This window comes from Hyperolius riggenbachi, chromosome 10 (genome assembly GCF_040937935.1).
Source record: "Hyperolius riggenbachi isolate aHypRig1 chromosome 10, aHypRig1.pri, whole genome shotgun sequence".
Classification (NCBI taxonomy): Eukaryota; Metazoa; Chordata; class Amphibia; order Anura; family Hyperoliidae; genus Hyperolius; species Hyperolius riggenbachi.
Window position 1 is genome coordinate 65,332,294 of NC_090655.1, and position 18,142 is coordinate 65,350,435.

General features: G+C 48.3%; 1 protein-coding gene across 5 annotated transcripts in view; it reads left to right on the forward strand.

The window, feature by feature from the left end:
- The first annotated feature begins 699 nt into the window (after positions 1-699).
- Positions 700-18,142, forward strand: part of PLEKHS1 (pleckstrin homology domain containing S1) — a 75,791-nt gene continuing 58,348 nt past the window's right edge. For 4 of the 5 annotated variants that reach the window (XM_068258206.1, XM_068258210.1, XM_068258209.1 and 1 more), the window contains exon 1: positions 892-1,083. In XM_068258206.1, the coding sequence (XP_068114307.1) occupies positions 1,071-1,083 (13 nt within the window). In that variant the 5' untranslated portion in view covers positions 892-1,070. Of the gene's footprint in view, positions 763-891; positions 1,084-18,142 lie in introns of those variants that run through there. The other variant, XM_068258207.1, reaches the window with a different exon arrangement.

The following is an 18,142-nucleotide window of genomic DNA, read 5'->3' on the forward strand; positions in this document are numbered from 1 at the left end:
TTTTTTCTTATTATTTTTTTTTAGGGGGCTGGTTGGATCTACATCATTGTGCTGTTTAGGCTGCAAGGGGATGGGGCAAAGACTCGATCATTTGTGAAAACAAACATTGGCAGTCTGTGAAGCAGGAGTGGCTGGCGTCTGGGCTCCTGGCCAGTGCTTTAAAACTGAATTTTATTACATAGTAAATCAGGGAACTCCTGCATAGGTTACACAGTACTAGGAAAACATTGGTGTTGCACTTGAAATACAAAGCAAGAGGAAGACATGAATGAAACGTAATCAATAGTCACAAATCCACCTAATCCAAAACTTGGAAACCCCCCCAGAGGAATGTTGTGTGGATGCAACTGCAGTCTTCATTATGTCTTCACTCCAGCAGAAGTCGATGAATCACTTTCACGCTGCATTGTTCCCTCACGTATTGTTTGGTGAACTAAGCCCTTACTGTAGAGGTCCAGATATGACAATATGATCTCAAGGAAGTGGCTTCTCTCCAGCAATCCCCCACCCCACCTTGTCTTCTGTTGTGAACCAATTGAGAAGAAAAAAAAATAAATTAGAAGCTGAGATTTTGGATTTTCCCTACCTGGTCGTTTTTTCCCCTATCGGTCTAGCGTGAAAGGGGAATTCCTGAGCGGATCAGGTTACACATTGTGTGCATATAAAACCAAACAGCCTTGCTGGCTCACTGTCACTATCAGCCAGCCTGAGGACAAACTGACACTTGTCGCTGGGTTACCGGGAGGTGATAATCGCTCAGCTGTAAGTACACACATACCCTTGACCGAACTGGGAATGCTAATTGATACCTGCAATATGAATAAAACCTGGGGTGCCAGACAAGAAGCTACTTATACAAGACTCATGGTGGCAGCGCGAGCAATCCTGTACAATAACCTTCTGTTATAACAGGGGAAAACTATACTTAAGACACAAAACTTTGTATGTAGCACAGGGAGAAAGTTTTGCAAACTAGTTTATGAAGTCACTCTGGGGTGCTGCAGTGTAGCAGTTAGCAAGCTACCAAATGTTTACTGAATGGACACAAAGTACAGCCGTACGGAGATCGGATGGCTCAGACAGGTAAGCACAAATTTGCTCATTCCTGGACTGCTTGCATTTTCTAGTGTCATTCTGGATAATAAGACGATCAATTAGTTCTGACTAGCAGAGCTTTACAAGAGCTGAATCATCCACAAGGCAAACCTAGGCAGTTGCCTAGAGCCTGGAGAGAGTCTAGGGCAGGCTTTCTCAACCAGGGTTCCTTGAGTACCCAGCAGGTAGTGGTGTAGCAATAGGAGGTGCAGAGGTAGCGACCGCATCGGGGCCCCTGGGCAAGAGGGGCCCCATAAGGCTCTTCCTCAACCAAAGTATTAGCTGTTTATTGGTCCTGTGCTGGTAATAATCACTTCTATAGATGCTTTGAATGGTAGTAATCGTTAACAAGCTGTTCCCCATCCCCTTCTTGCACCTCTAATACTGTGGATGACCTTGGCAGGTTTTGTTGTGCCATATCAAGTGTTATGTATAGAGTGCTTGGGGGGCCCAATGTAATCCTCGCACTGGGGCCCATAGCTCCATAGCTATGCCACTGTCTGCAGGGGTTCCTTGGCATTTTCCCCATCGTGGGAGAAGTATAATAGAGCACATTATAGTAGGAGGTACTGTAACAAGCAGCACTAAATTGGGGGTCAGAATAATAATGAACACATTAATAAAAAGCAGTAGGATAAGGAGACAGTATAATGAGTGGCACTGTAATAGGGGGTAGTAAAATAAACAGCCTAACCTACTTTTAAAGACCATACCTCCTAAAAAAATACATGCAGGGGTTCCTCGGGATCAAAACATTGTTTGCAGGGTTTTCTTGAGATGCATAAGCAATTTGCAGGGTTCTTCTAGGGTAAAAAGTTTGAGAAAGGCTGGTCTAGGGGGACTGCTGGCTGCTAGCCCCCACCAAATCTTACTAAAAAAGCCAGGTTACCATCAGTGGTGGGGAAAAAAACCTGCTATCTTGCCTAGGGCCCCATTTCATCGTAATCCTTTTCTGGGTTTTACACTTTGATTGGGGTCACGAGGATAAAAACACTCCACACTGTAGGGTAACGTTTCTTGTTAGCTTTCGATGAGCACAGCACTTTCATCAGGCGTCATGTGTTTGGATGCATCCAGAGAGTAAAGCCTTGCACACACGTTGGATAAAAGTTATTTGAAACGTCTGACGTACTACAGATTTCGGCACAAACCGTTATAAAAAAAAATATTGTTTGGAATATTTCTGTGTGAGAACATCGTCGTTTAAGCTACTTGTCAGTTATTTTTGCCAGGAAATTTCATTTGAACAATGTCGCTTGCTTATGTGCGCCGACTTTAATCTGGCATGTGTACGGACCTTAACACTGGGCAAATCATTGAATCCGTCACACGCAATACTAAGTAGCTTGTCCAGACAGCTTTTACTTTTTATGTCATTGAAGAGTAATGCACAGAGGAAAATCATGCACTTTGCAATACATACAGTATACACTCATTTTTAAGTGAAGAATAGGTGGATAACAGGTAAATCTTAACCAAGTCAACTTTAATATTTGAGCATATGGCCTGTTTGTTAAAGTTAACTTGATTGTCTTACATTGTTTGCTGCTGTAGTACAACTTTTATTGGAAGAGCCTTAGGAATAGTTAACTACTGTATAAGCTGTAAAACATACCTGGCTTAAGTCTATAAGATGCAGTGATAACCAGCTTGGACCATAAGTACATGGCTATTGGACCATCCCACCAGAGGAAGGTACAGGTGTCAGTCAGGCACACTGACTGCATCAGGCATGGGCACCAACTGTATTTAATAACGTCATTAAAAGTATTTACGGTATATGTCATTGCTATTTTACTTCATTTGTTTGATGGTAAATTTGTTATGACACTATTCTAGCCACTAAAAGGAGATATTGTTTTGTTTTTTTTTACATTTAATTTTTTTAATTTACATTTTTAATATTTAATCTATTTTACATTATGTATGAAGGAACAACATAGCAATGTGCAATTAACTAGGGTGTATGATCAAGTCAGACAGCTGTCACAAAGACATGGATCAAAACTGGAAACTGACCCCTAAAGTAGGAGGAGATTAAGAACCTAACCCATGAGGCTTACAATCTAAATGGCAAAGGAACGCAGGATACAATAGGTGGGGGAACATTAACCTATCAGGCTTAGAGGTGAGGGAACACAGGATACAGAAGGAAGGAAGGAGAGACACTAGCCCATCAGGCTTACAGTCTAAGAGGTGAGAGAACACAGGATACAGAAGGAAGGAGAGTCACTACCTCATCAGGCTTACAGTATAAGAGGTGAGGGAACACAGGATACAGAAGGAAGGAAGGGGAGACACTAACCCATCAGGATTACAGTCTAAGAGGTGAGAGAACACAGGATACAGAAGGAAGGAGAGTCACTACCTCATCAGGCTTACAGTATAAGAGGTGAGGGAACACAGGATACAGAAGGAAGGAAGGGGAGACACTAACCCATCAGGATTACAGTCTGAGAGGTGAGGGAACACAGGATACAGAAGGAAGGGGAGACACTTACCCACCAGGCTTACAGTCTAAGAGGTGAGGGAACACAGGAAACAGAAGGAAGGAAGGGGAGACACTAACCCACCAGGCTTACAGTCTAAGAGCTTAGGGAACACAGGATACAGAAGGAAGGGGAGACACTTACCCACCAGGCTTACAATCTCAGAGGTTAGGGAACACAGGATACAGAAGGAAGGAAGGGGAGACACTAACCCATCAGGCTTACAGTCTAAGAGGTGAGGGAACACAGGAAACAGAAGGAAGGAAGGGGAGACACTAACCCACCAGGCTTACAGTCTAAGAGCTTAGGGAACACAAGATACAGAAGGAAGGGGAGACACTAACCCATCAGGCTTACAGTCTAAGAGGTGAGGGAACACAGGATACAGAAGGAAGGGGAGACACTAACCCATCAGGATTACAGTCTCAGAGGTGAGGGAACACAGGATACAGAAGGAAGGAAGGGGAGACACTAACCCACCAGGCTTACAGTCTAAGAGCTTAGGGAACACAAGATACAGAAGGAAGGGGAGACACTAACCCATCAGGCTTACAGTCTAAGAGGTGAGGGAACACAGGAAACAGAAGGAAGGAAGGGGAGACACTTACCCACCAGGCTTACAGTCTAAGAGCTTAGGGAACACAAGATACAGAAGGAAGGGGATACACTAACCCATCAGGCTTACAGTCTAAGAGGTGAGGGAACACAGGAAACAGAAGGAAGGAAGGGGAGACACTAACCCACCAGGCTTAGAGCCAGTCCACACTAGGTCCGGAAACGTATCCGTGGCTGCGTTTTTCAAACCTGATGAAAAACTGAGTCCCGGATACTAATGTTGAAAATAGCAGCCAGCCTCACCCAAGTAAAAAACGGATCCGTCTGCGTTTGCGGGGATCCGTTTTCAAAACCTGAACGGAAGGTCAGGATCTGCTGCATTTTCACGCAACGGATCAGGACCACGGATACACGCAGGGGTAATGAAAGCAATGAGAAAACGCATCTCCAGCTCCACAGGCAAAAAACGGATGTTAAAACGGATAGCCTGAGCTTTATGATTGGCCCAAAAAAATCCTCCCACTCCTTCCTAATGATGGAGACGTTTTCTGTCAGGGAAAAACCTGAACGGAAACTGATGCAAAACTGATGCACTTTCATCAGTTTGCAGTACGGTGGGTACTTCCCCTGATCCGGACTGCAGTGTCCGTCCTGCAATTGTGTCTAGTGTGGACCAGCTCTAACAGTCTAAGAGCTTAGGGAACAAGATACAGAAGGAAGGGGAGACACTAACCCATCAGGCTTACAGTCTTTGCCATTGATTGAGTAATCTTTAAACTGCCGCCTCACACATTGTACCAGCAAGCTGCTGATTGTGTACAACGATAAGTATCCATCAATCCCCTGATGTCCTTCCTCCGCACTCCATAACAATATCCCATCACTTGCAATCACGAGTCCCCTGAGGGGCTGGCGGAAGTACAGCAACTGCCAGATTTCATCAAAGTGAAGTCTAGTCGTTTTTTTCGATGATTAGAGCAGGTCTGACAAAGAGCAGCTGCCGAGAGTAACCAGCTGAGACTCCTTGCTTTTTCCAGCAGCTGAAACTTCACTGGTTGCTCTCCGGAGAGGCTCCAGATTTCCTCAGTTCCCTCTGTACCTGTGTGACTGAGGAGAGGTGACAAATGGGTCAGCCAGATATTGATTAATGACGTTGCAGCATGTGGTTAGACCTGCAGAATCTCATTACTGGCTGATAGCTCATTCCAAAACAATGTCAAGGTCAAGGCTAATAGCTGCCTGCTTTGTTCGCTGTACTGGAAGTGTTTGCTGACAGCTTTCCATTTTTATTTGTGCTTTGGTGAAATGAGCAGTGTGAGTGACAAATACTAAGAATGAATGCTACAATAACAATGGCAAGAAAGCCAACACAGGGTTGGTTCACAAAGCTTTTCTCATGAATCATCTCACTTTCCTTATTAACTCACAATTGTCTCTCCTTCTCTAAATTAACTCACAATTTATCTCTCCTTGGAGTTGATTTATAAAGCTTTTCTCTTGAATCATCTCAACTTACTGACCTCGACTACAAGGGGGTTGATTCTCTAAACAGCGGTAATCAGGGCCAGATTTAGCATAGAGCACTGTAGGCACGAGCCTACAGGCGCCTGGTGATGGAAAGGCAGCTCACTCCCCTCTCTCCTGCCTTACCCATGCAGAGTTCCATTTTGAATGTAAATGAGAGGTTAGTCAACCGGATCCCAGTATTCCACTGACCAAATCTCCCTTCAGTCTGGGGAATCTCTAGCTACTTAATATTGAGGGTACCTCTGCTTACCTAATACTAAGGGGCACATGTAGCTACCTATGACAGGCAAGGGAAGTAAGGGAGAAGTGACAGCTGGGTCAGCCAGCACACTTGTGGTGCTGTTCGGCAGGTGTTTGTAGATGTATGAAGGGTGAAATCTAGGGTGCCAGGACATCTGTGCCTATAGGCTCCTGTCATGTAAATCCAGGCCTGGCGGTAATATTTCTAGGCTCGCATAGTGCACAGCAATATTACCCTAACTTTGGCATGCAAGTACCATGAGTTTCTCGGTTAGCGGGACCCCTGGTACTCAAGTAGTGGGGCCGTTGCTACGGTAATGTTCGTTACTAACTAGTAATTGGGAAGCAATGCACCACGTTACAGCAATACATCTTGATTAGATTTAAGCAGCAGTCTTTACTCGCAATTACAGACAATTTTCCCAGTGTTTGCTAAGTACCAGGAAAACACCTGTTTTTTTTCCTGTAATGGAAATCACACAGCTTTATGTTAAGTTAGATATGCATCCCGCAAATGGGAGCTTCAATTTCCGATGGTCAGCTATCCTCCCAGAATCTCATGAAAGGGAACATGAAGCGAGAGGGTTATGCAGGCTGCCATAATCATTTCCTTTTAAACAATACTAGTTGCCTCGCAGCCCTGCTGATCATTCTGACATCAGTAGTGTCTGAATCACACACCTGAAACAAGCATGCAGCTAAGCTAGTCAGATTTTTGTCAAAGACATCGGATCTGTATGCTTGTTCAGGGTCTATGGCACTAGACGATGGGATCTACTGCAGTGTTTACGCGAACGACGCCAAAAGCTATCACTGTTGTTTAAATGCACCTTCTATTCATTTGAATGGAACGGCAGTTGATCCCTTTCAAATGATGCTTTTGTCACCTACCAAAAACGCTGTGTTTCTGAAACAGCCTTAGGGACTATTTCACACCTGAGGCTGAAGGCGGTGAATTTGATGTCATGTCATGCGGCAGGCGGACGCATGTCAGCGCTCATCAGCATAGATGATGGAGAGGTGGCCCCGCATTGAGTTCAGCCTCCTGTGTGAAATGGTCCTTAGTCTGGTTCCCCCGCTCCTACAAAACTGAAATAGTAAGTGAAGGTGAAATAAGAGGAAAGAGCTATCTAAGATTCTTATGTATCTCTAGAATGCACTACAAATAAAAATCAAAGATATTCATGTTTATTGCACACAGTGGTTCAAAAACTTGATAAACCAGATGTCAGTTCAGGCGAGGAGAGTTCACATAAACTGGGTCACACATAAAATGCAATTGGAACAATCTTCTCTGAAAAGTATTGCCGTTATGTATGACACAATTTATGAGAACTTTTGCAGTACTTGTGTCGATATTTACAAAGGCTTTATAAACTTTTTAAACTATTGTGCAATAAAGATAAATATCTCTTAAACTACACAAATCTCTATAAGAGACAGCAAAAGCCTCGTATATGCGCTGGAACGTTCTCTCGACCGAGGCAGCTGGTTGGGGTTGTTGCTGCCTAGAAACTAGCGAGTGTGCAGCCTCTCCGATGTATCACCAGGAGACCTGAAGTAGTGGATCATCTTGGCCAATCACAGTGCATTTCTCCTTACCCCCCTTGAAGCAACTATGTCTTGCACTGAAGTCCCTCCTCCCCTCTCCATAGCAACGGAATGTGTTGCAAGGCTATAGCCTTGTGACAGGTCTGTACATCATACGGCCCTGAAATGTCATCCAAGGGATCGAATCCCTGCAATTAACAATACTCGCGTGTGTATGCACCTCAATCCATAAAACATTCTCTCTTCATACTTCGCTTTCTCTGAGGAAAGTCAAAACTTGGATGTCAGAGCTTTCCTGGACTGGGGCTCTAACACTGCGTAAGATGAAAACAGAAGTGATGTGACGCTAGGTACACAGAGATTTTTTGTCACCTGAAACAGTCATTCAAGTTTATTTAAAAATCTAGCACTAGCACAGATGTCCCCTTACATCGGGGGTGTCCAAACGTTTTATGCCAAGGGCAATATCACCATTCTTGAGAGCGCTAGGAGGCCAAACTAGCAAAGTTAAAGACAATTTTTTGCTGATAAACATTACGTACGCTATGCCTGTGACATTTTGTCAAACAATTCCACTGGAAATAACCCATATATCGTGTGCAGTTAGTACAGTGACAGCTGCTAGTCAGTGGCTGTTACTTATCAGTGGTTGCTACTACAGTGGTGGCTGTAAGGTGACCCCTATATGTGGCACCAAAGCTACAGCCTGCGGGCTGCATGGAATCAACAACTGTAGAGAGCCTTGGGTTCCACTAGAAAAGTCTCAACGGGCCGCATTTGGCAATTCACTGCACCCACAGCCCAGCTGCAAATCTGTCAGAAGATACAGTTTTACATATCTCCTCCCCCTCCCCACTCTATAACACAGCTTGGCAGATAAACAGCTGATCTGTACACTGATCAGGGGTAAACTGTCACCTGCAGAGACCACAAGGTATCGTTTCATGGTACACTCCCTGCCTGTAAATGCCTGAGCGAATGAACATATTCAGCATATTCCCAGCAGGTCAATTAACACTGATTGCTAACACAAGTTCACTTTAATGTCAGCCAGAATATAAAATGCCTCGATTTCTGCCCAGGCTTGAACTTTTCTCATTGGGCACAAGGCCTATAAAACCAGGAAGGGATAAAAAATAAACAGGTCACATAACATAAACAAAGGTGATTATTGTGTTACCTGGCTGCAGCTTCCAATATCAAATGGAAATAACCTGAGCCTTTTAAAATGTAACTAAAGTACTTGTGTACATTGTCGCGTTGCTGTGCTGATTTCTGCATTGAGACTCAGTGTGCAATACATAGGGGCATCAGACAGCGCATAGAAAGCACTGACTGCTGCCTGCAATTCTGTGCGCAACACAGAGCTCTTCACCTAAGGGCTTGATCCCACTAACGCAGTTGTGTCCGCATTTATAACATTGATGTGTTGCTGAAAAGAAGACACAGCTGCGCACAACTGCATTAGTGGGCTCAGGCCCTTATGAAATTACAACATTTGTGGGCCGGAGTATTTACTCTTGATACTTTTCATGCTGCTCGTCTTTGCCTCTCATTGCAGGAAGCTTTCTGTTCACATCGTTCCGAAAGTTCTCTGGACTGTGAAGAAGCACAGCTGGAAGGGACATACGTGAGCAGTGGCAGCTCCAGCTTCATATTTTTTCTTTGGGGGGGGGGGGGTTACAAAGGACTGGCTGGTGGGACCCATTTGCATAATCAAAATCGATGTTTGTATGGTGAGTTTTCCATCCAGATACTCGGGATCTTGAAAGGATTGTGAGGTAATTATGGCAAATAGAGAAGACCCTTGGCCTACTCACGCTCAGGCTGACATTGAGAGTTTTTTTTCCCAGACCTTATCCTGTTCACTGTATGCTGCTGGAAACAGTTTACTGTATGTTACTGAGCGGGGGGGGGGGGGGGGGGCGCACTCAGTGGGGCACAGTGACTCCCATGGGGGCAGTGCCCCAGTAGTGAAGTGAAAGTGAGCCGTGGTGGGGGAACGGAGGATCGTTTTGAAACGACGTGGGCACAGGTCGGCTGCAGGGGGCTCACAGAAGCCCCATGTAAGTGAAACTCTTTTGTTTTAGGGATACTTCAGTTCCACTTTAAGGTCTTCCTACTGAATAGGCGCTGGCTTCCTGAACAGGAAGAGCCAGGATTTGAACCCATGTCTCCTGTGTCAGAGGCAGAACCCTCAACCGGTACACTATCTATGACAAAACGGAGTTAACGAAAGATGGCACTTCAAATACCAATTTGTGTATGGATAGAGCTGAGAAGAATGGCAACCCCTGTTATAATTGTTTAGCAGTCTCTGGACCAGATTTATCAAAGCATTACCAACAGTTTTTTCTTCTTAAACTGTTCTAAGCAACAGAGGAAATGTTCTGTATAAGAAGCTTCTCAAATCCTAGGTAACAGGCAGCAGCAGTTTAGCATGGATTTCTAGAACACTACAATTAAGAAAAGTGCAAATCCATCCCTAAACTGCCAGAAGTACTTAATACCAGTTCTACAGATAGTGCAGCAGTGCAGACTAGGCATGATTTGTAAAGTGCTCCTCCCACTGCTGCCGGGTGTCCTGTGAAGCTGTTTTGTGCTTAACCCTTCCAGTGCTGGGCATTGATGCAATACAAGATGTATTGGTTACCGCAGCAACAGAAATTTCCCTCACACACTGCACTGCCTGAGAGACCTTCCTAACTCCTCCTATCCCTAACAGTTTAAGAAGGAATATGCACTATTTTAGTGATTTCTTAGGATGTTTGAGGCAGTTCTGCACGGTTTTCTAAAAACTGACTAATATTTTGTCTCAGGCACTGTTGATAAATGTCCCCCACTGATCCCATTTGAAGAATTTCTCCTGCTTTTCTGTGCCAGGTTGCAAAACCTGCATTGTTATTACAAAATATTTTGAGCATCCTTCATTTAAAATTTTCTTATAGATGTATGTATTATAATCATGCTTGTACCATGGCTGTAACACCTCCACTGCAGCAGATATATTACTGCACCATCGTGAGTTTCCTCTATGGAACCAGGATGTTTGGAATGATAAGCGAGAAGCATAGACGGCGGTCGAACTTGTTAGACGGCATGTTTCTGCATTCTGATCACCATGAAGCTATACAACAACAGCAGAGTGTGTGGAAAGCACATCACATGTAACATGAAGAGCCACCTTTACCAGAACCCTGCAATGTTCTGGTTGGCTGACAACCTACATAGTGAAGAAAAAGGTTAATAATTGCCACGCCTCAGTTTGAAAAATGTCCCTGTTATGTAATTCACAATCATCTCTCAATCACTTCTGCTAAGTACACTTCACAGAGCCGAGCAATGAACTGTAGACATTATACTGTAATGTAATAGAACGTAGAACCATATTATGGCCAAGTGAAGAAACCAGAACATTGTGCAGATGTAGAGATGTGTCTACAACAGTGGCGGACACAGCCAGCAGCGGGCCCCTGTGCAAAATTGTAATTGTGGGGCCCCTATGCGTGCCGCGGCAAAATATGGGCGTGGCTACAACCTGCGGCGCGCCAAGCGCGCCGCGGCAAAAAATGGTGGATAGAACCTGCGGCGCGTAGCGCCGCGGCAAAAAATGGGCGTGGCAATGACCGGATGAGGGCGGGGCTAACTGTAACTTAAAGCGAACCCGGGGTGAGGGTTTATTTCCTTTTAAACAATATTAGTTGCCTGGCGGCCCTGCTGATCTATTTGGCTGCAGTAATAAACTGAATTACACCAGCAACAAGCATGCAGCTAATCTTCTCAGTTCTGACAATATTGTCAGAAACCCCTGACCTGCTGCATGCTTGTTCAGGGTCTATGGCTGAAAGAATAAGAGGCAGAGGACCAGCACGGCAGCCAGGCAACTGGTATTGCTTAAAAGGAGAGAAATATGTCAGCCTCAATATTATTCTCACCTCAGGTTCCCTTGAAAAGTGCAACGCAAAGACAGTGGGCCCAAGTTTTGGTGACCCTTTCCCCAGAAAATTCACATAATTGTGCAGGTTTTCTCAAGAAAATACACATATATGCCCAGAAAATACGTGCAATCATGTCGGCAGATATGCCCAGAAAATACGTGCAATCAAGTCGGCAGATATGCCCAGAAAATACATGCAATCAAGTCGGCAGATATGCCCAGAAAATACGTGCAAACAAGTCGGCAGATATGCCCAGAAAATACATGCAATCAAGTCGGCAGATATGCCCAGAAAATACGTGCAAACAAGTCGGCAGATATGCCCAGAAAATACGTGCAAACAAGTCAGCAGATATGCCCAGAAAATACGTGCAATCATGTCGGCAGATATGCCCAGAAAATACATGCAATCATGTGGCAGACCTGCCCAGAACATACACCTGCTAATATAAATAAAACAAAAACATTTACTCACCTGCAGCAGCAGACCTCCTGTCCCAGCCTCCATCCGGCGCGCAGCTCCCATGGGTGGTTGGGTGGATAGCTAGCCTAGTGGGTGGGTGAGTGGGTGGGTGGGTGGGTAGGTAGCCTGGTGGGTGGGTGGGTAACTAGCCCGGTAGGTAGGTAGGTAGCCCGGTGGGTGGGTAGGTAGGTAGCCTGGTGGGTTGGTAACTAGCCCGGTAGGTAGCCGGGTGGGTGGTTAGGTAGGTAGCCTGGTGGGTGGGTAGGTAGGTAGCCTGGTGGGTGGGTTGGTAACTAGCCCGGTAGGTAGCCGGGTGGGTGGTTAGGTAGGTAGCCGGGTGGGTGGTTAGGTAGGTAGCCGGGTGGGTGGTTAGGTAGGTAGCCGGGTGGGTGGGTAGCCTGGTGGGTGGGTAGGTAGCCTGGTGGGTGGGTTGGTAACTAGCCCGGTAGGTAGCCGGGTGGGTGGTTAGGTAGGTAGCCGGGTGGGTGGTTAGGTAGGTAGCCGGGTGGGTAGGTAGGTAGGAAGCCTGGTGGGTGGGTAGCCGGGTGGGTGGGTAGGTAGGTAGCCGGGTGGGTGGTTAGGTAGGTAGCCGGGTGGGTAGGTAGGAAGCCTGGTGGGTGGGTAGGTAGCCGGGTGGGTAGGTAGGTAGCCGGGTGGGTAGGTAGGAAGCCTGGTGGGTGGGTAGGTAGCCTGGTGGGTGGGTGGGTGGGTAGGTAGGTAGCCTGGTGGGTGGGTAGGAAGCCTGGTGGGTGGGTTGGTAACTAGCCCGGTAGGTAGCCGGGTGGGTGGTTAGGTAGGTAGCCGGGTGGGTGGTTAGGTAGGTAGCCAGGTGGGTAGGTAGGTAGGTAGCCTGGTGGGTGGGTGGGTAGCCGGGTGGGTGGGTAGGTAGCCTGGTGGGTGGGTAGGTAACTAGCCCGGTAGGTAGCCGGGTGGGTGGTTAGGTAGGTAGCCGGGTGGGTGGTTAGGTAGGTAGCCGGGTGGGTGGTTAGGTAGGTAGGTAGCCGGGTGGGTAGGTAGGTAGGTAGCCGGGTGGGTAGGTAGCCGGGTGGGTAGGTAGCCGGGTGGGTGGTTAGGTAGTTGGGTGGGTGGTTAGGTAGGAAGCCTGGTGGGTGGGTAGGTAGCCGGGTGGGTAGGTAGCCGGGTGGGTGGTTAGGTAGTTGGGTGGGTGGTTAGGTAGGAAGCCTGGTGGGTGGGTAGGTAGCCGGGTGGGTAGGTAGGTAGGAAGCCTGGTGGGTGGTTAGGTAGTCGGGTGGGTAGGTAGGAAGCCTGGTGGGTGGGTAGGTAGGTAGGTAGCCGGGTGGGTAGGTGGTTAGGTAGCCGGGTGGGTAGGTATCCGGGTGGGGGGCCCGACTCCTATCCTCCCTCCCTCCCTTCCTTCCTCACCTCGGGGGGCCCCCTCCCGATATGCGCGGCGGGAGAGCGAGCGAGCGAGCGGCAAATGCAGGAAGTCTTCAGGGCTCTCCAGGCATCCGCTAGAGGCCCAGCCGCTGAGTCTCCAATATGTCTCCAACTGGAGACATATTGGAGACTAAGCGGCTGGGCCTCTAGCGGATGCCTGGAGAGCCCTGAAGACTTCCTGCATTTGCCGCTCGCTCGCTCTCCCGCCGCGCATATCGGGAGGGGGGCCCCCCGAGGTGAGGTAGGGAGGGAGGATAGGAATCGGGGGCCCCCCGGGGAATAAAATAATAAAAAAAAAATTAAAAAAAAAAAATACTTAATGGGCCCCTGAAGAAAACGGAACTTCAGGGGCCCTCGTGCGGCAGCACGGCCTGCACGGCTGTATGTCCGCCACTGGTCTACAATACAGTATAACAGAAATGTATTATGTTGGGGTGTAGTGTTCTATGTAATAGGACTGTGTGATGATCATGTCTAGTGGTCAGGTCATGTTTGTTGGTAGTAACAACATTATTACTTTAAACTGCAGTATGGTAAAGCAACCACAAGATGTCACTGTCTGTAGAATGATGTGAAGATCTCTATGGTATTGTTATTTCCTGTGTTGTTACTGTATTCTCTCTGTTCTAAGTAAGCTGCATTACCAAATGGTTGTGTATAATAAATCTATGCATGTTTTTCTTCAGTTAAGAGTTCTAACTTGTTATACTGGGTGCCTATCTGTGTGTTCAGAACACTCTGCTCCATCCATGTCCAGTGGTTTGGTCATGTTGGGGTGTAGGTTTCCATGGATAGCGTGTGATAGGACTGTATGACAATCATGTCCAGTGGTTTGGTCATGTTGGTGTGTAGTGTTCTATGTATGGCGTGTAACAGGGGCGTAACAATAGGCCCTGCAGCGCCTGCGCCCCCCCGCTGGGGCCCGCTCAGGGCCGTTTTTTGGGGGCTGGAGGGGTGGCAGCATGAGGAGAAAGCCTTGCCCACAGTCGGCAGGGAGAGGGGTAGTTCCCCCCCTCTCCCTCACCTCGGGGCTCTCCCCTCTGCGCTCCCCTCCAGCTAGTTAACGTGTGTGGGCAGCGGGCAGCAGCGGCGTCAGGATACATACCTTCTTCCTTGCGTTCCATCGCCGCCTTCTCGCTGTAGCTGCTGACGTCACTTCCGCTTCGGGAAGTGACGTCAGCCGCTAGAGCGAGAAGTCGGCGATGGAACGCAAGGAAGAGGGTATGTATCCTGACGCCGCTGCTGCCCGCTGCCCACACACGTTAACTAGCTGGAGGGGAGAGCCCCGAGGTGAGGGAGAGGGGGGAACTACCCCTCTCCCCACCGATTGTGGGCAAGGCTTTCCCCTCATGCTGCCACCCCTCCAGCCCCCAAAAACCAGCCACGAGCGGGCCCCAGGGGGGGCCCGCTCTGAAATTTTGCAGGGGGCCCCGGTGGGGCTTAGTTACGCCCCTGGCGTGTAATAGGACTGTATGATAATCATGTCCAGTGGTTTGGTCATGTTGGGGTGTAGTGTTCTGTGTATAGCGTGTAATAGGACTGTATCATGATCATATCCAGTGGTTTGGTCATGTTGGGGTGTAGTGTTCTATGTATGGCGTGTAATAGGACTGTATGATAATCATGTCCAGTGGTTTAGTCATGTTGGGGTGTAGTGTTCTATGTATAGCGTGTAATAGGACTCAGTGGCGTAGCTACAAACCTCTGGGCCCCGATGCGGAATCTGGATGTGGGCCCCCCCCCGCAACAACAGCCCCCCTCCCCCGGCAACACCCGACGCACACACATATCCGAATCCCTATAGCCAGCTATAGGTCCCCCCAGTATAGGTAGCCAGGCATAGGTAAGACAGTATAGTTGCCCCCGGTATAGGTTAGCCAGGTAGGTGCCTCCAGCATAGGTAGCCAGTATAGTTGCCCCCAGTATAGGTTAGATAGGCAGGCGCCGCCAGTATAAGTTAGATAGATAGGTGCCCCCAGTACAGGTTAGCTAGGTGGGTGCCTCTAATATAGGTAGCCAGAATAGTTGCCCCCAGCATAGGTTAGATAGGTAGGTGCCCCCAGTATAGGTTAGTTAGGTAGGTGCCTCCAATATAGGTAGCCAGTATAGTTGCCACCTGTATAGGCTAGCTAGGTGCCCCGAATACAGGTTAGATAAGTAAGTGCCCCCAGTATAGGTTAGATAGGTAGGTGCCCCCCAGTATAGGTTAGATTAGGTAGCAGCCCCCAGTATAGGTTAGATGAGGTAGCTGCCCCCCAGTATAAGTTAGATGAGGTAGGTGCCCCCCAGTATAAGGTTAGATGAGGTAGGTGCCCCCCAGTATAGGTTAGATGAGGTAGCTGCCCCCCAGTATAGGTTAGATAGGTAGCTGCCCCCCAGTATAGGTTAGATTAGGTAGCTGCCCCCCAGAATAGGTTAGATCGGTAGCTGCCCCCCAGTATAGGTTAGATTAGGTAGGTGCCCCCCAGTATAGGTTAGATTAGGTAGGTGCCACCCAGTATAGGTTAGATTAGGTAGCTGCCCCCCCCCCCCCCGCAACAACAGCCCCCCCCTCCCCGGCAACACCCGACGCACACACATATCCGAATCCCTATAGCCAGCTATAGGTCCCCCCAGTATAGGTAGCCAGGCATAGGTAGCCAGTATGGTTGCCCCCAGTATAGGTTAGATAGGCAGGCGCCGCCGGTATAAGTTAGATAGATAGGTGCCCCCAGTACAGGTTAGCTAGGTGGGTGCCTCTAATATAGGTAGCCAGAATAGTTGCCCCCAGCATAGGTTAGATAGGTAGGTGCCCCCAGTATAGGTTAGTTAGGTAGGTGCCTCCAATATAGGTAGCCAGTATAGTTGCCACCTGTATAGGCTAGCTAGGTGCCCCAAATACAGGTTAGATAAGTAAGTGCCCCCAGTATAGGTTAGATAGGTAGGTGCCCCCCAGTATAGGTTAGATTAGGTAGCTGCCCCCAGTATAGGTTAGATGAGGTAGCTGCCCCCCAGTATAGGTTAGATGAGGTAGGTGCCCCCCAGTATAAGGTTAGATGAGGTAGGTGCCCCCCAGTATAGGTTAGATGAGGTAGCTGCCCCCCAGTATAGGTTAGATAGGTAGCTGCCCCCCAGTATAGGTTAGATTAGGTAGGTGCCCCCCAGTATAGGTTAGATTAGGTAGGTGCCCCCCAGTATAGGTTAGATTAGGTAGGTGCCCCCCAGTATAGGTTAGATTAGGTAGGTGCCACCCAGTATAGGTTAGATTAGGTAGGTGCCACCCAGTATAGGATAGATTAGGTAGCTGCCCCTCAGGATAGATTAGGTAGCTGCCCCCCAGGATAGGTTAGATTAGGTAGCTGCCCCCCCGGATAGGTTAGGTAGGTAGCTGCCCCCCCAGGATAGGTTAGGTAGCTGCCCCCCCCCCAGGATAGATTAGGTAGCTGTCCCCCCCCAGGATAGATTAGGTAGCTGCCCCCCCAGGATAGGTTAGGTAGCTGCCCCCCCAGGATAGGTTATATTAGGCAGCTGCCCCCCCCCAGGATAGGTTAGGTAGGTAGCTGCCCCCCCAGGATAGGTTAGATTAGGTAGCTTCCCCCCCCCAGGATAGGTTAGGTAGGTAGGTGCCCCCCCCAGTATAGGTTAGGTAGGTAGCTGCCCCCCAGGATAGGATAGGGTAGGTAGGTAGGTGCTGTATATGGAGGGGGGAGACGCAGCCGCGGGGAGGGCAGCCCGACCTCTCCCTCCCTTCCTCTCCCCAGGCCCCCCCCCCCCCTCAGATGCAGAGTGAGCGCGCACGGAAGCGCTGTAGGCAGAACTCACCTCCGTCCCTGCGCCGCTGATCTCCTCCCGCTGTATAGATGCTGATACACACTGCTTCCTGTTTAGCCGGAAGCAGTGTGTATCAGCATCTATACAGCGGGAGGAGATCAGCGGCGATTGGAACGCAGGGACGGAGGTGAGTTCTGCCTACAGCGCTTCCGTGCGCGCTCACTCTGCATCTGAGGGGGGGGGGGTCTGGGCAGAGGAAGGGAGGGAGAGGTCGGGCTGCCTTCCCCGCGGCTGCGGCTCCCCCCTCCCAATAGCGCGCACGGTCGGCCCTCCAAACAGACATGGGCCCCCCGGGCCCCTCCCCCGCCTCTTCAGGAGCCGGGCCCGGTTGCCACGACGACCGTTGCGACCGCGAGCCCTACGCCACTGATAGGACTGTATCATGATCATGTCCAGTGGTTTGGTCATGTTGGGGTGTAGTGTTCTATGTAGAGCGTGTAATAGGACTGTACCATGATCATATCCAGTGGTTTGGTCATGTTGGGGTGTAGTGTTCTATGTATGGCGTGTAATAGGACTGTATGATAATCATGTCCAGTGGTTTGGTCATGTTGGGGTGTAGTGTTCTATGTAGAGCGTGTAATAGGACTGTATGATAATCATGTCCAGTGGTTTGGTCATGTTGGGGTGTAGTGTTCTATGTATGGTGTGTAATAGGACTGTATGATGATCATATCCAGTGGTTTAGTCATGTTGGGGTGTAGTGTTCTATGTATAGCGTGTAATAGGACTGTATCATGATCATGTCCAGTGGTTTGGTCATGTTGGGGTGTAGTGTTCTATGTATAGCGTGTAATAGGACTGTATGATAATCATGTCCAGTGGTTTGGTCATGTTGGGGTGTAGTGTTCTATGTATAGCGTGTAATAGGACTGTATCATGATCATATCCAGTGGTTTGGTCATGTTGGGGTGTAGTGTTTTATGTAGAGCGTGTAATACGACTGTATCATGATCATGTCCAGTGGTTTGGTCATGTTGGGGTGTAGTGTTCTATGTAGAGCGTGTAATAGGACTGTATCATGATCATATCCAGTGGTTTGGTCATGTTGGGGTGTAGTGTTCTATGTAGAGCGTG